This window comes from Notolabrus celidotus, chromosome 12 (genome assembly GCF_009762535.1).
Source record: "Notolabrus celidotus isolate fNotCel1 chromosome 12, fNotCel1.pri, whole genome shotgun sequence".
Lineage (NCBI taxonomy): Eukaryota > Metazoa > Chordata > Actinopteri > Labriformes > Labridae > Notolabrus > Notolabrus celidotus.
The window spans coordinates 13,929,159-13,951,745 of NC_048283.1; the positions used below are offsets into that span (position 1 = coordinate 13,929,159).

General features: G+C 41.4%; 1 protein-coding gene across 20 annotated transcripts in view; it reads left to right on the plus strand.

The window, feature by feature from the left end:
- Positions 1-22,587, plus strand: part of fam131bb (family with sequence similarity 131 member Bb) — a 37,812-nt gene that overhangs the window by 5,501 nt on the left and 9,724 nt on the right. For 4 of the 20 annotated variants that reach the window (XR_004633191.1, XR_004633192.1, XM_034697286.1 and 1 more), the window contains exons 3-5: positions 18,150-18,187; positions 21,484-21,519; positions 21,926-22,028. Coding sequence is in view for 13 of the 20 variants with exons in the window: in XM_034697286.1 (XP_034553177.1) it covers positions 18,150-18,187; positions 21,484-21,519; positions 21,926-22,028 (177 nt within the window). In the remaining 7 variants the exon portion in view is untranslated. Of the gene's footprint in view, positions 1-3,043; positions 3,201-3,260; positions 3,396-3,783; positions 4,075-18,149; positions 18,188-21,483; positions 21,520-21,925; positions 22,029-22,587 lie in introns of those variants that run through there. The other 16 variants (XR_004633193.1, XM_034697287.1, XM_034697290.1 and 13 more) reach the window with 9 other exon arrangements.

A 22,587-nucleotide genomic window follows, 5' to 3' on the forward strand; every position in this document is an offset into this window, starting at 1 on the left:
AAAGGACAGCAGGGTGTGTAAAGTGGAAACTCAGAGAGATACTGACATGAATCTAAAAGAGACTTATCGGCTGGTTTGGACTCATGAGGAGTTAACAGGACACAGAAGCAACACTGTGGATACACAGCACATCACTGGAGATGGTCAGGATGAAGAGAGCTGGACTGAGACAGAATGTGGGGTAATTTCAGGAGAGAAGGACATAGGGTTCTGAATAATAGAGGAGGGCTGGGAACTCCCTGTACGCTGGGTTTCTGCTTTGTGTAGAAGTGAGAGTGCACAAACACACTAAGGAAAAATATGTCTGCTGGAATATTCAAGCTGAAAATGGTGAACTGTCAGCCTAAAGCATCCACAAGAAATATCCTCGAACTCTGTTTCCAACTGGGTCAAGCAAAGTTAGTCACATAAACACAACCATTAGGGAACACCTTACAGAGGCTGCCTTGTTTGTATCTCTCCATCTTTCCCTCCCACTGCTGATGCCCCTTCTCTCCTCAAATAATAAAACAAAGCACAAAAGAGTTCCCTCTTCAGTCTTTGACTCTCCATGTCTTCATTTAGTCCTCTTCCCACTCCACTTCCCCTGTCCCACTTACATTTTTCCCCTTTTCCACACATGAAACCCAATGCAGGTAAACTGACAGATGCACACTCTCCATTCCTCCTAGACCCACACATCTCTTGAACTTGGTGGCTCCTATGGGGCAGATGTGTAACGTGTGACTCCAATTAAGACACGCAGTTGAACACACAGGCGACGGGTAGATGTAGTGGAGCACAAAATGAAGATACACAGAAAGCAGTGGGCAGTTATGAATTAAAGACGATATGAATGGGTAACTGGAATTTTAAAACCCGTCTGACCTAGTTCAAACAAAAAATGCTTACCTTTACAATGACTTTGAAAACTGGTGTTTTCATTCATCAGTGCAGAACATCTTTAGACTCCCTGAACAAGAATGTTTCAAAGCTGAAATTCATTATCCTTGTGCTGCAACCTACATAACAGCCAGGAGCTGATAGACAGATAGTGACAGGTACATGAAAGTCACTGATTACAGGAATGAAGTGTGTGTGGGTCCCCGAGATAATATGAAACGGGGACTGATGAATTTAAATTCAGTGCAGCAGCATCACACTAGATAAGAAAGCAAGAGACAGACTGACAATGACATGAAAGAAGTTGTCTGTGTCCTGTGTTAGACGGGGTTTCATATCATAGTACATGTGTGAATGTATAGTGTAAGAGAGAGACAGAGAGAGATAGCCAAAAAGAAGCGAGTAAAGGCGCTTGAGAGACAGTCTTCTTTGTGAATGGCCCATGTATCACGAGCAAGATTAGTGTCAAGAATTTCTTCCCTCTGTAGTTGACCTTGTCGTGCCCTGACTGCGTGTGTATAAATCATACTGTCAAAAACTGTATGCATATGAAGGATATGTGTGATCTGACTGCGACCAACAATTATTTTGATTATTGATTGATTCAGATGTTATGGCATCATTCATAAATTAATTGCTTAGTCTATAAAACATCAAAAACAAATGAAAAAGATGACTACTGTTCTTAAGCACTCAAAGTTATATAATAAGATGTTATTTTTATTCTTAGATCATCCCAAAAATATTGAATTATTTTGTCACTTAGATTACTTTTAGGTCCATGAACTCAGCATTGCAGTTTCCTTGAAAGAGTTTTCGCATGTCAGAAATTGAACCCCGTCATATTTGATACAGGCAAATTAATGGTTATGAAGGATCAACTAACTGCAGATCTAAAAACTAGCTTCTTTGTTTTTCTTTCTTTTTATCTGATCACCAATTGATGAGTTGACAATATTGTCTCTATTACATTCATGCAGAATAAAAACATGCTGAATTGTCAGAGAGTGTAGAACTTAATGAAAGGTAAATCAGGACAGGCATGTCTTGATTAACGGAAGATAAAAACAAAAGCAGGATGTGAAATGAAACAGTGAGAAGCAAGAGACTGACTGGGGATAATAAAGACTTCCACATGGTTATTTGCACAAAGTGATGAGCAGTGATGGGGAGGAAAATTGAGAACTAGGGACGGAGACAGGGGTTGAAGACAATAAACTCAGTCTGAAATTACTCAGAAATTATGGCAGGACTGTGTTTTCCTTTTCCAAACAGGTTCAGAGTATGTAACCCAACAGACCCCCTTAAAGCTGACCCCTGCAGCCCCACAGCCTCCTCTCCTCTGCCCCTGTGGGAACCCAACATAGAGAGCTGACATACATCTATATATAAACCCACACTGCAGGGATTGGCTGGATTATGTATGATTTGTTATGTCTGGCAAGTCAAACATCCCTTTAAACCCTCCATGGCTATATCACATTCATGCCTCGACATCTCTTCTTGCTCTGTTTAATTTAACTAAGAGATTGGATTCTTGTCTTTGTCCTCAGGCCGTTCTGTAGTGCTAATTTTTATTTCACACAGCATCGTCCCCACACCTCTCTCACATGACTCAACTGTTCTTTGCTTTCTGTCCCATCACTTCCCCCCATCTGCCCATATCTTTGTCTCTCTGTCCTTCCATCTGTCATGCTCTCTCCATCCCTTTCTTCTTTGCCCAATGTATGTAAAGTCAACAAAGCATGAGTAACCACAAATGCACACACACACACACACACACACACACACACACACACACACACACACACACACACACACACACACACACACACACACACACACACACACACACACCACCCTTAAACACACATAACCTCTTCACTGTCCTGACTGCTCCTGCGTCATTTGCTGGGCAAACACTTATACAAACAGCTGATATAAATTTGTAGTGAGGATAGACAGAGGACGAATCCGAAGGGTAAGGAGGACATGAGGGTAGGATAATAAAAATGAAGTTAATGTAAAACTGAAATGAGACGTGGGTGGTATGAGGTGAATTAGAAGGTTTAGGTGCAGTGGTGTCAGAGATAAATATACAAGTCAAATCAGAAACAATTAGGTGTAGATAAAGAGACACTCCTCCCATTTTTTTCTCCAGAGACGAGCGGATGGATGGATGGATGGATGGAAAAAAAGGCAGATCTGGTGATGTGATTCACAGAGGAGGAAACAAGATATAGGTGCAGAGATGACTGAGGGGCGGATCAATACAGGACGACAGAGAAAAGAGGTGGAGACTCGGCACCGGCTTGAGTGTGAAGGAAAACCCTCTTCCCTTTTTTTTTTTCTTCCACGGGATTGTTTAGTATTGGCTTATGTGTGCGCATTTTTCTTAGCGATCAGTGTGAGGGCGGGTGATTGAGGGAGAGATGAGGATGAGGAGGGGAGAGGCACGAGGAAACCGCTGCAGTGCATTGTTAGGCGGAGCGCACACGGGAGAGGGAGACAGAGTGAGAGAATCCCCCATTTTAGCTCAACAATATTACAGCAGTGCAGAGATATCTACAACAATGGCAGCCGGCACTCTCAGCAATTTGCTATTGATCCTGTAGTGGAAACCTAATACACACACAGACAAGCTAATTGTTGTTTTAACCTCTCATTAGATTAATGCCTGTGGTTGTTTGGATCTGTCTGATTTACAAATTATCATGTCATGGAATCATGTTAGTCCCCATAACCCAGACAATTGTGGTATTAGGGGAGCATTTATAGGTGTTGTAAACCTGTTATTGCATGGAACATATTGGGGATATTTATACCTATTTAAAACATATCCTTCAATATGTTTTAACTAATGCCTTACATCTTTATTTAGTCCTAATCTGTCTCCCTCAGGCATACTGACTTACTAACCGGATCTCTTCTAAGACACTGCACTGGAGAGAGGGAGGGAGAGAGCGAGAGACAGAGAGAGGGAGGAGAGAGAGTCTGTGTGTGATCGAGTAAGTGCAGGAGGGAGAGAGAAAAGGAGAGAACGCAGGAGAGCAAGGAAAAGAAGCTAGAGCTGAGAGGAAGAGAGTCGCAGGAGGAAAAAGGGAGAATGCACGGCGTCTGGGTAACACTTCCACGTTTGTATCCAGGGCCTTTGTGAATACACCATGGGATGCATCGGCTCCAGGAGACTGAGTAAGCACCGCTTCTCTTCTCTTCTCTTCTCTCTCGTTGCGGGCTTAAGGGGGGGGTTTGGTGGAGGAGGATGGGGGTCTTGCCATGCCGGGAGTGAGGGATTTTGCGAGGAGACTCCGGATAGGCTTTCTGTTATGTGTTCATGTGTGTGAAGGTTTGTTTCTCCTTCAGTGCAGCATGTTGTGGCAAGGTTTAGACGTATGCATACCGAGGCTGCTCACACAGCACACAGGCAAGATGTCAGAGACAATATGTGTTAAAATGTGTTACTGTGTGTGTGTGTGTGTGTGTGTGTGTGTGTGGTTGCATCCCCCTCCTCCTAACTCCCCTCCCTCCCACCCTCCTCCAAGCCCTTGATTTATGATGCTGTTTGGCAGTATGTATATGTGTGTGAGTAGGAGGCAGAGAGGGATGGAGCGGACAGAGAGAGGCAGGAGAGGGAAAGCTGGGATAGGGCTTATTTATTGGGTTGTGTGGCTTGGAGAAAGAGGAGAAACAGGATAATGCCATTGTCAGGGGCGTTTGCACAGTTTGTTATTATTTGCAGGAATAATAGGGATAGAGAGGGATAAGAAGCGGAAGAATTTCAGTGCAGGCAGGCAGGGAGGGAGGAGGGGAGACAGAGGGATGGCAATGGAGCAAGGGGGAGAGGGAGGGGCATATACGTGCAGGGTAGGATGTGTGGGATTTATGGGAGTTTTCAGGTGAGGACCCTTTGAATGACAGTTTAAGTAAATCAACAATAGCGCTGCTGCTAATAGAGCTAAACTGAGCAGGGGTTGTCTAAAAATCGTTCATGTAAAACAATCAGTTGTTTCCATGCAAATAGTCAGACATGTTGCAGTCAATAGTCAGGTCCTGCATCTTATGTAGCATGACTCACACTCAAAGGTAAAAATAAACACAGCCGTCCTATGGTGTTAAATATTAATGAACCACTTAGCACATGCAGCTCTTAAACATATTTATGGCAAAGCTTCAGTCTGAGCACAACATCAGTCCTGAAAGTGCATAACCTCTACAGGGGTCATGACTGTCTAAACAAGGCTACAGACAGGAAATCCTGTGTAAACGTTTGCCATCCTTTTTTTTTTAACTTGATTTAAATTCTTAATGAAGAGGGTTTTAAAAATATATACAGACTGTGCAAGTGCAGCAGACAGAGCCCTACATAACACAGTTAAGAAGGCAGGTGTGAGCTGAATACAGCAGAGACAGTTTGATAGCAGCTCCAGCAGTCTGGATCACAGTATTTGACACATTGCAGAGCAAGAGAGGAGGTGGGGATTCTCTGTCAACACTCAGGTCAAGACAGGAGACTGAACACATGCCCAGTGAGTCCAGCTAAAGAGTATAACATGAATGAAGAAGACTGAAAGCTTCAAAAGGTGTCATATTAATCTGATATGCAGCTGAATATCCATTTTAAGATAAATGATCAAAGAAGCTTAAGGATTCAATGTGGCGGTTCAAGGTAAAGCAGTTCCATTTTTCAAATCAGGGATAAGTGATGAAGACTGATTAGCCTGTCAGTTGTATGTTATAAAGATTTTTCTTCCACTTAATGGAATATTTCTCTTCAGTTTGTGAATGTCACCCCAAACTGTGTGCTCTATAATCCAGCATGCATGTAGAAATGAACAGTACTTAAGAGGAGGGAGACCAGATGTTTCAAAGCAGCTTGTGTGTCTGAGTCTTAAGCATTGGAATCAGTGGTGGTGATGCCCGTGTAGAGGCGTGGCTGTGTTTATCCTGGGTGAGAACGGCTTTGGAGTGTGCTATTGATCGGCCTTCTCAGCTGCAGTCCACGCTGCCAAGCCGGGATCAACAGGAGGAGCAGAAGGACCGGATCTCTCTGTATGGGAGTAGCCCTGATGTATCTGTCTGCTCCGCTGGTAACACTATCTCTCTCTTGGCTCCATCATATCTAGGAGTATACTCTGTGGTCAGGTTGGGATACTTGTTTGTACACTGCTATAGTAATTTAGGTATTCCTAGTGAAAATGAATACCTGTGTTCAATATGTCTGTGCCCAGCAGGGGAACAAAATAAGTAGAGACAAGGGTCCTGCAGTAACTTTAAGTTTCACTTTGTTTCGATGTCCTATGCAATGTGACACCAAGTACACTGTAAGAGAGTCATGTCAGTAATAGCATTTTTTATTGAAACCTGCAATAAGAGTGTCCTGAGAGGACAACTGTTTATCATACATCATTCTTAACCCTCCTGTTATGTTACGGGTCAAATTGACCCTTTTTAAAGTCTATATTAGGCAATATACGCCTTCCAAACCAGTTAAATGCAGCATCAAAATCTGGGCAGCATGTGACAGAAGAGTTCGTTTATCAACATCACTACATAAAAAATTAAAAATTAAAAATGTAAATTAAAATAAGCAAAAATGTATGTCATGTAAAACTATTTTATTTATATTTAGGTCTTTCCAATGTACATTACCAAAAGTTTTAACATTAATTTTAATGAAAAACGAGTGAGTTATCCTCATTGAACCATGATCTGTGAGAATGAAAGAACACCAATGGACTAAATCCTGATTTAAATGGTTAGAAATGGAGTTAAAAGTTGAATTTAAAAAAAATGTGTAATGGGATTTTTTTGGGTTCTGACACTTTTGGATAATTGAATATGAAATAATGTTCCTGGGTCAATTTGACCCAGGAACATTATTGCTGTTCCAGAGAAACAAACATAACAGGAGGGTTAACACTGATGACATGAAAATGTTGTGAAAGCCCACAACTAAAAACAACTCAAGAACTGGAAAGCAGCATGTTGCAAATTATAACACTGATGTATACGGATATAAACCTTAAACCTGGGTCAGGCTTTTAGTTTTCCTTGTCTTTTATGTAGTGGTTCATTATGCAGGTGTGTGAGTTTATGGCTGTTGACTCTGACCCAGTTAGAAAATGAGGGCCGACTTAAATACCACGGTTGGGATTTGTTTACTTTTGCCCTCAGAGTTCTATTTTAGATCGAACATTGTTTTTCACTGGTATGAGGTGCAGTCTACAGAGTGAAAGTCTGGATACAGTGTAGAGAACTTTCATGGTTATTTTGGGGTGTTTTTCAACTGCAAGACCAGAGAGCTACTACCCCTAACCTTTAAACATCTGCTTTAGACCAGCTGCCCCCACCATCACTGTAAGTAGGTCAGGTGTAGACAGACAAACAGACAGACAGTGATGTACAGTAGATGAGATGTCTGCATCCATCACCGCTCCAGTTAGCAAAGGCCTTGAGAAGCAGTCGTTGGGAGGTGCACATTCTTCTTCACTTCATCATCGAGCAGAGGCAAAGAGAATGACTGCAAAATAACTACATACTGTATGTCTTGCCAGTGACTCAGCTTGTGTGTGCATTCACAGCTTATGCACGCCCCATTGAGAGCAAATGTATACAGCTGCCCAACACAGTGTTAAGAATCCTGTAACATCATGATTCTGGTCATATCTCCAGATGTAGAGTTGATAATGCTATTATGCCTTATTGTGCTAAAAGCTTTACATCAGAAGCAGTTTCCTGTATCTAGTTACCAGACTGCACTAAACCTGTAAGTGCTGGGAACAGTAATCACTGTTTAATTGGGGCTCAGTGTGCTGTGTGGAGATAACTGATATAGTTCAGGCTGCAGTGGTGAAATTGTAGATATGAATGTGGGACATGATGACGGCTCTCACCTGTTTGTGCTGCCTGTGAGCACAAGCTCTTTTTACTCTTTGAAAGTAGGCTTTGGTAAGGAGCCACGGCTGACACACCACTCAGAGATTCAAAAAGCACTAATTTCCTATTTGGTGTGTTTGTGTGTGTTTTTCTTCTTCCTTACGGTATGTGTGTCTGCACACAGATTCTTCTGCTTCTGACTGACATGTGTCTGTAGCACAGAGTGTCAAAAGTGTCAAGTGCTGAAAGCTGGCACCAAATGTTAAGTCTTATTCATAATCTTGTTTACTTGTTTTTTGATCAGACAGTCTCTGATGTGAAGTTTTGCCAAATGTAGGCTGTTTAAAGTAAGTAAAGCATTTTAACAGCAGCTTGTTATTAGTAACATCTAATCTCTGAGAACTGTGGCTTGTTTTGTAGTCTTTCTGTTATTTCTCTAGGACTTATTTGGATGAGATTGTTTGTTTTTGTCTTTCAGTCTCCTTTTGACAGTGAAGCTGTTTAGGGACAGAGCTGTAGTTGTCTCCTGTATTAGTACATGCTAATACACAGAAGCAATCTATAAATAAAGAAAGAGATGTGCAGCTAGGAGAGGCAACAGGCCTCAACTCAACATATGAAGACAAACAAAAAATACAGTAGGGTATGTGAAAGTATATAATAATGAAATATTCTCAATATATTGAAAATAATGTGTTCTTGTTTTGAAAATCCTTGCCCTAGCTTATGTGTCTGCATTGTAGTGTCTCTGTAGCAGTCATGCGTATGTTTGTGTTCATGCATGAACCACACTTGAATGACCTTGTGATTACATGACCTCTGGATTTATATGAAAATTGGCCCTTGCATGAGCCATTGTTGTTGTCAAGTCACCAAACTTCAACTCCTAGTCAAGTCTGGAATCTTCAGTGTTCAAGTCTGAGTCACTGAAGAAAAATCCAAGTCAAGTCCACAGGGAGTCCCCATTATCTGACTCTGAACATAAGTCGAGTCATCATTGTAAATATTATTTATTACAAGGAGAACCTCTGTTTCACCCCAAACTATTAACTGTATGAATGTTGACTGACTGTGTGGGACCTTTTGGATGTGTAGAAAACACATTTCATTTATCTGCATAAGATTCTGACTAATCCTGTGTCTGGAGATTTAAATTATCAATGAAGTTACAGCGCTGTGCATGATTCGTAAATGTGCACTCCTCCTCTGTTAATGGGGAAACTCACCCCCATGATGCTGATGTAGTGGGATGAGTGTCTGCTAGAGTCAAAAGTACCTGCAGCCCATTGTTTATTAATCAAAATCAGAATCAAACATATGTGTCCCAGTGGTCAAGTCATTTTTGTTGCTAACATTACTTTTAGCTAACAGTAATGTTAGCAATAGTTCCAGTGGGCAAAATCTACCATCTGCCTTGCTTTTCTGGGTGTATCTTGGTTTATCTCCATCTTCCCCTCAATTATTCTTGAACATCCAACATGTTGCACCGCCCATACTTGCATTTAGTGCATAACATTTCAAAATAAGACACATGATTCATTTAATCTCTTTAAGCATCCTGGCACAAACTGTTGCTGAACAAGAAGACACAGTAATGTGTATGCAGGCAAACACACGTGCCAGCCCACACTTCAAACTGAGTTAATTATTAGGGCCAAGCAGCAACCTCCAGTCTTGAACAATGACGATGATATTGGAGTGCTTCAAACCGCAGTTTTTCAAGCATCCACTTCGGGCTGGCTGCAGAAGCACTGGAAACCACATACACACACATTTGAAAACCCCCATCTCTACAGTAAAAATAAACATGAATGGTGTTGGAATGAATAATTAATTATTCTGTTGGCACACTGTATTGGGGCTGACTTTTATGTAACTCATTTGTTTTGAAGATTTTAAAATGATGACTTTTGCACAATTAGGGGCATGGCTGACTTGACTGACAGGCGGGTACACTGTAGCTGTTAATGAGGAGGCTAAAAGCCTGCCTCAACTCCACTTCTTTGTCTGTAGTTAGGTCGTCCCAAAAGTTAGGTTGAGTCAGCATTTTCAATATGGCCGCTAACAGTAGGCTTCAAAACTCCACTTCAAAAACAGATGGGTAATGTAACAGAGACTACGTCCATGTATCATACAGTCTATGACAAAAACAATAAAACAATCTGTATCAATCAATACTTTTGAGTCCTCTTCTCCATCCTCAGAGTCCTAATGCAATCAATGCTCATACCAGAGTCCAAATTTGAGTCATCGGTGCTCGAGCCCAAGTTTGAGTCATCAGTGCTTGAGTCCAAGTTGAGTTATGAGTCCTGAAAATCAGAAAATTAGACTTAGGTCTGAGTCATGGATACTACAACACTGGTATGACCACTCACTTCATTGCCCCATCAAAACGTTCTCATAACAAGGGATTTCCTACCAAATTTAATAAAAAAAAACCCTTCTGACCACATTTTACATTCAGATATGATGTCTTGTATTTTCCCAGTTCCCAGTCTGCCTATAAATGAGTAAATCTGGCAGACAGCAGTGGAGGCCGATCGATTGGCTTCTGTCCAGGTTGGAAAAGCCTTGTGCACATGAAAGCATTCAAGGTGAATGACTCAGTGATGTAGTACCTCCGAGACAGGTTGGGACCTGATGACCCTTACCTGTGTGAGTGTGTGCCACTGTATGTGTGTGTGCTTATACATCCAAGGACTTCAGTGTAGCATATTTGGCATTGAGTCTTTACCAACAGATTTATGTGTGTGTGTGCCTCTGTGTCATATCTCCTCTGTGTGTTGCATGGTTTGCCTTGTCATTGGATGTCATGTTACAAGGCTGGATCTTTAGCAGAGGGGGAATTGATTAAAATGTTCATGAGTGTGTACGTGCCCTTGTGCATATCATTGTCACCATGTTCTTGTATGTGGTAGATCACAAGTACGAGGCCTGTGTGTGGGCTCATGATGGCAGGTGTTTCTGTAAACAGTGTGACTCAGCCACAAAGTGTGTTATGAAATTGAAACATAATGCTGTGAAAGAGAGAATTTCATCCCTACAATTTGATCAGTGTGTGTGTGTGTGTGTGTGTGTGTATACGTGTGAGTGGGTATGCGAGAGAGCGTGTGTGAATTTATGGATGCACTCATCATCAGTGCCCGACCAGCCTTGATTGTCCCAGTGTTATCTGCAGCTACTAACCGCTTCAATGCTGATAGAGAAAGAGGGCCTTGTTTGCATTGACGGCTTTTGAATAAGAATCGCAAGAAAATAAAGATTTCTAGTGCACAATATCTGCTCTCTTCAACTGGCTGTTTTCCCACCGTCTGTGCAGGTTTATTCCAAGTGGAATAAAAATATGAGTCCAATGCGGAAGTGCTAAAAAACGCTGTTCATCGAGGATCCGCTTGAGGCTGGCTCCGGAAGTACCGGAAACCACATACACACCAATTCAAAAAAGACGATCTTTAAAGCAGAAATAAACATGTTTACAGCCTGGTACGAAAGACGAGTGTTGTCTGGATAGCTCATTTCTCGATCAGCACACACTGTAGGGAGGGTGAATTTTTTTCTAACATGGCAATTTCGAAGATATTGAGATTACAAGTCTTCCGATGAGAGGCACAGCTGACTTGATTGACAGGCGGGAACACTGTAGCTGTTGGCTAGGAGGCTCAAAGCCTGCCTCTTTACGTCACACTCGCTCCACAGCAGCAATATGGCTGCCGCCACCAATTGACCTCAAAACAGCGCTTCAGAAACAGATGGGTGACGTCATGGATACTACGTCCATATTTTATACAGTCTCTGGTTTATTCGCCTCATCTATGGTATCAGAGGACATTTTTGGGCGGGGTGTTCATTATATATTTATCAAGCCATTGAGATGTTTACAGGAGTGATAAGGTTTATGATGCTAGGCTTGGCTACAGCTGCCTCAGCAAAGAAATTGCATAGTGTAGATTCTTAGTTACCACAGTGGATGCATCAAAGGCTGTTGTAACCTCTTTGCCCTGATCAGTGATGAGACCTGCACAGGATGGCAGCCACGTTCATGTCTTAATAGATTAATGAGCCATGTAAGGCTTGCCATTGACAGGGGCATGTAGCTTGGGAATCCCATTTCACCAAGTAAATGGCACAAACTCATGCTGAGTTCAAGTGTGTGTTTTGAGTATGTGTATGAGCCAGAGCATGTGTGCGGGTGATATCCTGAGACACACTTAACTCTGTTTCCCCTCCACCAAGCTCCCCCGACCATCTGGGCTCTGGTCCTCAGCTGCGTTCTTGCTGAACTCTGGAGCTCAGTAACCCGGCATCTGCACATGTCGCTGCAAGACGTCTGACATTCAAGCCGGTACCCCACCGTGGCAACCAGCATTACTGCAGCTGTCATAGTGAACAAGCACCCAGCACCCTGTTTCTTATTCCTGCAGGGCGCTTGCAGTACAAATGACAGATGACGCTCAAATGCCTCCCACTTCAGCTGATGTTGTCAAGCAGCTTGCAGTCAGAGCCGGAGTTGACAGTGCAGCCACTGCAGATCTTTGGTCGTTCGTTACGCACGGCTGCGCTGCTCCCTCTGTTTTTTCTCCTCCATATCCCTGCCCTCCCTCACTCCCTCCATCACTCCTCCTTCACTCCTTCTCCTCGGCTGAGCTAAGCCTGGCTCCCCTATGACCGCAGGGGGGTATCCAGAGCTCCACCGCTGTGTGCAGTGTGTGTGCGGGGGAGGAGGGAGAGCGCCAGGGGAAGAAAAGCTGGCTCAGAGCTCCGGTCATGTGCTCTGTTGTTGTTGCTGTTTCCTCAAGGAGGTATCCTGCCTGCCTCTTCAGGAGCAGAATTACGCATTCGCTTACCGTGCTGCTGAGAAGCCAAGAAATCACTTACATGGGTGTAGAAATACAGAGCAAACTGCTGCTTAGAAAGCACTGAGATGATGGATACTGACCACTGACCCATCATCGATAGAGATAACTAAGAAGCATGAACAACTCTGAGTAATCTTAGCATGGTATAGAGTTTCAAACCCTTGTGGGTCACTCCAAAAATAGCACATACTTTGATTAAAGCTTGCATGATCCTAACAGGCACTAGATAATATACATTCAGCTACAGAACGTATAAATTCTATATGGAGTGTTTCTGTTCCACTGCTGGAAAAAGGCTGCAGGGCGTCCCAGTGGTACTTTGTTCTACTGCAGTCCAGAGAACTCTTGAGCCATATTGTGATTCATGTGGGGAGAGAGTGACTGTTAATCTACTAATTGGCCAAACAAGCTGAGGGATGCAGAAAAGAGAGACTGAGAAAGCTGAAGCAGAGAGAGAAACAGAACAGGAGAGGGAGTGACTCTATATGTGTTCCTGTGCTTCATATAGCATGTTGCTGTAGGCCTGAATATGTATGTGGGTGTTTATATATGTTCGCATAGTGTTTGTGTTTGCAGGGCAGATTTTTAACCCAGATGGGGAAGAAATCTGGGACACACACTCCCGCCCGGGCAGAAAATGAGACATCTCTCTGTCTTTTCTGATATCAGCCAATAAGTAACCATCTCACACAGCAGTGCCAACATAAAAACACGCCTGGCTAATCCCTCTGAGGTCACGCCGAGTTCGCTCCTCTGAAAGTAGCACTTCAATTAATTGTGTCCACCCTCTCTGAAAAGGGCAAGGCCTGATGCAAAGAAGATTCTCAATACACTGCTTTCTTTTCCAGGAATCCCTTGATCACACTCAGTTTATTTCAGTTCATTATCTAAAGGAATATTTACAGTATAGCAGAGAGCACTGTGAAAGTTGCTGTCGGTGCGCTTAAAAACAGGTCAGACGCTGGGACTGTACATGTTGTTACTGGTAATTGGCTTTCATGGAGACATTTCTCTTAAAGGTATGTTATCATGCTAAGATAAAGAAGCTGTAATATATTACATTTTGGAAAAAGGAAAGCCTAAACTGAGTTACAGGAAAAAATGTGGACACATTCAAGTGAAGTGAAACATCAAGCTTAACACCACAATGCGTACAAAGACCTCATAAAAACGTGTTTCTGCATAACGGTTGTGAGCTTCCACAAGCAGCTAACATTTCTCAGTGTCTCCCACATAATGACAGTGTAACTGGGCCTACCATGGGTAATAAACTCTATATTGAAAACATTACTCTAATAGCAAATAAACCACGCAAGTGGGTCTTAGATATTGGAGTTTGCATCACAGTTATTTAGAGTAGAGGTATGTTACCAGAGATCTGATCTCTCTCTCCTTCTGTGTGTGTCTGATTATCCACAAAGTGTGAATGTCAGCAGATCTTGCTTGTGACAGCAGAGGAATGAGGTGAAGCAAGAGGAGACTGTCCTGATGGATCTCAAAAGGTGTTCTAGATAAATCAAAACAAATAATAACAAACCTGGATGGTTTTAATTCCCTTGGGGTATTTTTTTAGATATTGAAATATCATTATTGCATGCAAATAAGAAGACTTTAAATCAGAGGTTCCCAAACTTTTCAGCCCGCGACCCACAAAATATAGGTGCCAAAGACTTGCGAGCCCCACTGTTCCTCAAAGTGATTTAATGTGGCTTCATTTAGCTGGTCTGCTGAAAATGTGCCTACCTATGAATATGAATTAACCTACTGCTATTGATGCTTTTGATAATTTACTGTTCTCTAACCCTAAACGTAGGACTCATCTGGCAAAAAGAAAGGCAGAAAACTCATTACATTTTCTATTTTCAAGGTTTTATTTCAAGTTTAGCTACTGTTTCTGTAGATATTTTTTACTATAATGGGTAAAATGTACTATTATTAGATAACTTAAAAGAAAAGAACATTCAGGAAGACATCTCACAAGACACAAATTGGGGGTCGTGAGATGTCTTCCAGAATGTTTTTTTCTTTTTAGTTATCCTAAACCCGGGGGGTCTCGACACACACTTTGGGAACCCCTGCTTTAAATCACAGTTTGACGTTTGACCAACATTATTCAATCAGGCCTCCTCAGGTCAAGTGGACATTTGAGCCAAATTTTAAGATATTTCCCTCAGATCACTCTGACATATAACCTTCACAAGAATGGGACGAAAATGACAGTCACGAATAAAAATTATCAGTCCAAATGAGGTCACAATGAAGTCTGTATTTCACCTTTTTTGTTAAAAAAAAATCAAATCAATCAAATGAAAAACTAAGAATAACTTTAGACTTTCATCCTCGTAGACATTTGTGTCGTACTGTGTCATGCTTAGCATATTCATTTCTTAGGTAAGGCTTTGAGAAAATATGAAGACATTCTCTTTATGTATTCCTAAGATGTTTTCTTCACAGAAAGCAACAGATGGACAACCCAAAAACATAATGCCTCTGGCAAATACAAACGCAAAACAATTTAAGCACTGACAGTTAGTCAACTAAAGGAATACCTCAAAATAAACAGCCTCTACAACTACACAACAGATTTTTAAGATAGGTTTTGTGTTAAGTATAACGCTGAAGTCTCCAGGCAGAGATACGTGATATGTCTTCTCTCATTTACGAAATAAAAGATCAACATCAGACTGTAGTACTCCTTTTGACTTGGGAATTTACTTTGACATGCAAAATCTTGGCATGTTGCTTTTTGGGGCAAATTGAAACTGATAATGTACAACTAAGACCTACTTATCCAGTAACTTCATTCATTTTTTTTTGGTGATGTCCAAAGATATTTTGGGAAATGCTTACTATAGAGGAAGTACAAAAAGTAGGTTGAAGGAAACTGGGTCAAACCAAAGGGGGGTTTAATGCCTGAGAAGGTTTAGATATCACAGGGCTGAAGATTTGAAATGTTCTTCTAGGATTTTTAAACTAGAAGACAGTGCAATGAGATGATCCCTGGTCTTAACTGTACAACTGAGGCAAGGCAGTCCTGATATGTAGTTGGCACACCCTCCTCCATGTGAGTGAAAAAGGGTTAGTTTTCTGGAATGAAGAGTGTCCCTCGTCTCCTGCCCTCGCAGTGATCTGATGCGACTGGATAGAATTCAGAGAGAAGGGTAATATCAACAGAGACAGAGTGGAGCTGATGTTTCTGAATCACTGGGTCAGTGGGTCACAGACATCACTGGACATCCACACAGCCAACAACTCGCTGTGTTCCTCAGAGGAGTTGCTCATGATTGCCAAATGCAGCTGTGAAAACGTGATTGGCTCCACACACACACACACACACACACACACACACACACACACACACACACACACACACACACACACACACACACACACACACACACACACACACACACACACACACACACAGTCACAGAGTGCTGATACAGGAGTGAGCCCCTCTGAGAATTGCACACAGCGCAGACCCTCTGATACACAGAGCAGGCACCAAGAGACTGAAGCTGTGTTTAAACTCCATTACCAGTACAGACTCGTTAATTAAACCAATGTTTTAATTAGGATTTGGACAGCCAGGAAAGAGGAGGGATAATAATGTTCACTTATCCTGTGGAGAGCATGTATTTCTCATGAATCCCATCTACAGTTTGTGTGTGATCTGCCACTGACTCCTCACATTTCATTATTAACTGCAACACAGGTGTAGTCCACATGTAGAGGAAGCTCATCAAGGAGTTCAGCTATAAGACTCTATCAATAGAGGATTCTTAAGTCCACAGAAAAATGGTCTGGTGTCTAGGTGCTGGTAATAGAGGGGTAAAAATGCAGTCAGACGATTGAAACCCTCAATTGCACCTAAAGGTCATGCTGGTAATGTGGAGGTGGTACATTGCACAATAGTGAGTCTGAATGACAGAAAATTAAGGTCTGATTTGCTTCAGCAATCAAGACACAGAGATGATTGATGTTAAAGGTCATGAGAGGGGCTTTTCTCTCATGTTTCAACAAAGAATAGGTTTGTCACAATGAAACAAGTTAACCTGAATAACAATCAGAGGAAGGTCTTTAGTTATAAAATGATGAGGGATGCAGTGAAATTTTCCATTCAATGCAAAAGAGGCAATCAAATGTATGTAGTTCAGTGAGTGAAGTACTTTAAGGTATGTGTTAGATGTAAATATGTAAATTCGAGGTGGTATTCAGATTAGGGAATTCAGTTATTTTAATATGCTCTTATAAACAGTATGTAAGAAAGTCACAATATTAATAGAAAGAAGGAATACAATAAGATATAAATGTGAATACAATTAAAATAAAATAAAATAAATACAAATAAATTATACGCAGAAGCGCAGAATAGGAATGGCAAGGCAAGGCAACTTTCTTTGTATAGCGCATTTCATACACAAGGGCAACTCAATGTGCTTTACATTAAAACATTAAAAGCATTGGAAACATTCAGACGAGCATAAAAGAGCACAATTAAAATGACAAATATAATAAAACAGAAAAGAAAAGGAAAATTAGAAATATGTTAAAAATAAAATTAAGATTTGCATTTAAAGTGAGTTAAAATAAGCTAAGATAGGAAGGCAGTGGCAAATAAAAAAGTCTTATTGTTTGATTTAAAAGAGGTGATAGTTGGAGCGGACCTACAGCTTTCAGGGAGTGTGTTCCAGATATGTGGTGCATAATGACTAAACGCTGCTTCACCATGTTTCGTTCTGACTCTCGGGACTGAAAGCAGACCAGTACCTGATGACCTCAGAGGTCAAGATGGTTCATACAGTAGCAGCAGATCAGCAATTTATTTTGGGCCTAAACCATTCAGTGCTTTATAAACCATCAGCAGGATTTTAAAGTCTATTCTCTGACAGACAGGAAGCCAGTGTAGGGATCTAAGAACTGGAGTGATGTGAATAGTTAGACTTGTCATGATATGTCAATTGACACATCAGAGAGACCATATATACTTGTGAATTTACAACCTTTACCAACTGTCTCTTCGAATAGGGTTGATGTCAGCCCATAAGAAGGTCTATATTGGGTTCTGACGGAAAACAGTAATCTCCTACGGTGTAGCGGTGTACATTGCTGTTTCTGATAGTTCCATATTTATTCACTTATATATTATTAAGCTGCCTTAGTGTGAAACATTGTTGAAGGGAGGAGTATTATATTTTTTTGTTGGTTTTCGTGGCATTTAAGAGTGTTAAAAATATTTTACTTCAAAAGAAAGCTAAAAGAATAATGAATGTAGGAACTCTGACTACATGAGGAAAGTAAAGTGACATTTGATTAAATGGAAAGAATAGCAGAAATTTGCGTTTAGAGGATTGAAGGCATGAAAGGAAAGATCTTCAATGAACGTCTGCAGAAGCTCCATAAACATTAGTAACTGTAGGGTAGTAAATGTTTTATGTGAGAGAGACTTCTTTTGTGTATTGAGTGAGAATTTAATCTATACAAGGACTAAAATACCTTTCTTTCTTTCTCTGTTTGTCTCTCCCTTGCTCTTAGCGGCGGATGGCGTGCCAGTCCAGAAGGATGGGGAGCAGGTAAGACTTCAGCGACCCCCCTGGCTCAACCCCTCTCGTTGACTTCCTTTGACAGTGGACTTTTGCTGCTCCACCTGAGGAACCAACATAGCGTCTGATTTAAAAGCAGGTTTCCCATGCAGCTTTGTGTTTAGCTTCAGCAGCTCAGCACCACTAGCCCTCTGTAATTCACAGTGCCAGTGCTTAAGCTAGATTAATGACAGTAGTAGCACATATCGTGTCAATGTCGCTTTCTTCCACTACTCTTCTCTGCCCAAGATGGGGTGGCGTAGCTGGAAGGCTGAACAATCGCTGGTTTATTTGGCTCAATGCTGATGCTATGACGTCTGTTGCCTGATTAGATGTCCACCCGACAGAGTCCTTGCTCAGTGCTGATTCAATGCAAACCAGCAAAGGCATCACTCTCCCTTTTTTCCGACTTCTTATACACCATTACCACATCCTCCTGTCCTATTTCTCCTTTCTTCTCTTCTCAAGCTACTTTACTGATCCCCTTCTCTCTCACTGATCCCTCGGAGACAGGACACAGGAGAAGGAGCCATTTTGGACTAAAATGTAGAGAACTCCACTTTTCACCAAATGCACTGTGTACTGATTTCATCATTTATTTATGCACCGTGCCCCAGAATGCCCTTCGGTCCTGCAGAGAGGAAAAAAAACAGACACACACACACACACACACACACACACACACACACACACACACACACACACACACACACACACACACACACACACACACACACACACACCAGCAAAGTCAGGGCTATTGGACATAACACATGAAAAGCTGCTTCAGAAGGCCCAGCTTTACCACCCAAGTGTTTTAAATCTCTCACCACACCCACTTCTGCAGAGACAGAACAAGAAAGAGTAAGAGAGACTGATAGAGAGAGAGAGAGAGAGAGAGAGAGAGAGAGAGAGAGAGAGAGAGAAGAAAGAGTCAAAGAGTAACAAAGTGGGAGCAAAGAATAGAGTTCCAAGATTGAGAAAACAAACTGGAAGGAGCTGATATGGATAAAAACAAGTGAACTGGATTCATGCTGCAAGTCACTTATGGAGATACTGGGAGTCACTCCCTTTTAATAACATTAAGTGTTAAATGAGCATTATGATCCTTTCCTTCACATTTAACAGTCTGTTCACCTAACATGATAAATAGCATACAGTTGTTCACGCACTGATACACACATCTAAATATGTTAGCCTATGCTTCTCTACACTTCTATTAAAATATGCTTATTACTGCATTGGTTTGAAGCTTTTAGTTTATTATAGGATTATTTTTATGTTTAATGTGGTATGACTAAATTAATACTTTTACCTCTATTACATTAAGCACATTTGCTGGTGATACTACTTAAGTTGTGCTTTACCACATAGCTTATATTCACTTTATGTTATTTGCAGTATATTCATTTTTAATCATAGAATGAGACAGAATTGAGCCAGGAAGCTAGCTAAAATTTAAGCTAGCGTGAGCAGGAGAACTAGCATAAGGTATAGAAACAGGACAAAATAGTGAGCCTTGGGACGCATGTTTGGTCTAGTGGTCAAACACTGAGGCTATAGTGCTTGATGCGGACAGTCTGGGCTTGAATCAATCCTACAACTCTCTTACGCATGTCATTTCTCTCCCAGTTTCCTACTCTGTCCACTGTCCTGTCCTCTCAAGAAAAGCAGAAAAGACCAGAAAGAACCTTAAAAAAACAATATCAATCCTAGCTCTGTCTGAAGCTAGCAAAATCCATATACAAGCATTTTGACGGCTAACTTATTAACACATTATATCTTATATGTTTAATAGTTAGTGTTTTTACCAGTGTGAGAAATTGTTGTGTTGTTTTAGCACAATGTCACATTTTGGTCCTTTTAAGGAACGATTATTCAAAGGAAATAAAACGTACTCATGTGTATTTCTTGCTTGTTAAACCAGGAATATGTTTTTTTATATTTAACTAAGATGTTTAGAGCTAAGAGGTTAATTACAGAGGTAATTGGAAGCTAATTTTGTCTGGCACGCTAGCTGTTCCCATCCGTTTTCAATCTCCTTGCTTGCCTGAGCAAGGGGAAATCCAAATATGCATTTTTTTAAATCAAATTTTTAACTCCATTACTAACCATTTAAATCAATATTTAGGGCATTGGTGTTCTTTAATTCTCACACATCATGGTTCAATGAGGATAACTCACTTGTTTTTCGTTAAAATTCATGTTAAAGCTTTTTTTTATGTACATTTGAAAGCCCTTAATATAAATACAATAGTTTTACATGACATATATTTTTGTTTGTTTTATTTTAAATTCTGAATTATTTTTTTTTATGAAGTGATGTTGATAAATTAACACGACACCTCTTCTGTCACATGCTGCCCAGATTTTAATGCTGCATTTAGCTGGTTTGGAGACCATATATTACCTAAAATAGACTTTAAAAAGGGTCAATTTGACCCGCAACATAACAGGAGGGTTAATATATTAACACCTGAGCAGGTATCCAGACGTATAAAATTGGCAACCCTTATGACAGGCAGAGAAAACTGAACAATTCAACTGGTAAAGCTACATTTCATTAATGTTAGGGACCAGCTGAATTTTTCGAGTTTTCTTTATTTCCTTTCTCTGTCTTTGCTCAGCTTGGCTGTCAGCACAGATTGACAGGAGGGTGAATAAGATTCAGCTTAGCCAGTAACCCTTCAGTGTCCCTGGTCTAGTTAGTGTCAGTCCTGCTGATAGAGAGAAATTGTATGGCAGAGGCTGCTGCTTATCTTCTTTGTCCCCTACATCTGCCTTAACACACACACACACATAAAGACACACACTCCTGCTGTTAGTCTCAGTCCCCTGTCTGTCTGCAACATCAGATAATGTTCGACACAGCAGTGACATCTCTGTCTCTCTCGCTCACACACGATTTTCTGCTGGCTTTCAGTGTTTTTGGCAGCCCATGTAACAAGAGAGGGGACTCATTCATCCGTAGCGTATTCACTCTGCTATACATAACTAAGCAAATATACTGATCCCTGTTTAATCCCCTCCCTTCTCCCTGTCATTCTGGTCCTTGACTCTTGCCTTCCTCGTTCCTGGAAAATCCTGTGTTTCTGTCTCTCATTTATTCCCCCTCTTCTTTCCCTTAATTCCTTTGTTGTCCTCCGCATGTTGGATGTGTAAACCCCCTCTGTCCCTTCTCTATTTGTCTCTTAACATTTACCCTCCCACGCATGTCAATGTTCTCTCTGTCCTGTTACTCTCTTACTCTTTCCCCATCCCTCTCTCCTCCTATTTCTCTTCCTCAGCATGGACGTTCAGAATTTTCATGGGAAGGAATCAATGTAAGTGTTGTGACACCATTCCTTCATCTACTACTTTTCCTCCTCTTTCTATTCTTTCTTTCACCCGTTTTGGTTTTAACGCACCCTTTAGCGATCAGCCCTTTTCCCCCAAAAGACCCCTCCACCCCGGTTTTACAGATGATCTCTTTCGGTTTATTGTAGTGATGCACAGTAGTGAGCACTTATCAGAACCACAACATAAAAAAGGACTTCATAACTTGGGATTTTGGGTAATGCAGAGTTTATCTTTTGTATTAACCCAACATCTCCATTGCCTCTTCTTTCCACTCACCTCTCTCTAACACACACTGTCCTGATGTCTTTGTGTGCCCTGTCACACCTCCCATACTATCCTTTCTCCACGCTTTTTTCCCCTCCTCCATTCCTCTTCCTTCTCTCCCTCCAGCTGTCTATGGAAGACACCACATCAATCCTGCCACGGCTCAAGAGGAACTCAAACGCTTATGGCATCGGGGCGTTGGCTAAGTCTTCTCTGTCAGGTGTGTCAGGTGTGTGTCTGTGATATACATGGTAAATTGACCCCATGTTGACTCCGCCCCTCAGCGGGCGCTCGAGTCAGCATGGTACCCAAATCGGGTTCCCCTGAATCACTTCCTCTCCACACTGTGATAACACTTGTCAATGGCTCCCTGTGAGTCATTGGCGGAATGAATTCAGCCTAAATAACACACACACCCACACACCCACACACACACACACACATAGTGCACAGTCATACAGCTGAGAAAAGGTGAGTGATGAGTGGAAAGTGTAGTTTTTTTTAATGTTAAGTGGTTGTGAAGTTGTGGTGTCCTGACCAAGTATTAGTATGGATGTTTTGTGTTAAACAGAGTTCAGTGCAGTGTAGTGAAGTGCAGTGGTTTTGGTTTAATCCTGTGCAGTGCAGTTGATTTGAGTGCAGTGAATTGTATCCAGTACAGTGAAGTGTAGTGCAGCTGCTGCACTCTGTGATGTGGTACAGATTTGTCCTATAATTTCCTCCCATAATTTATTCATTATTCATTTCAATGCACCCCCATCAGAGAGACTCAAACATCCAGGGACTTA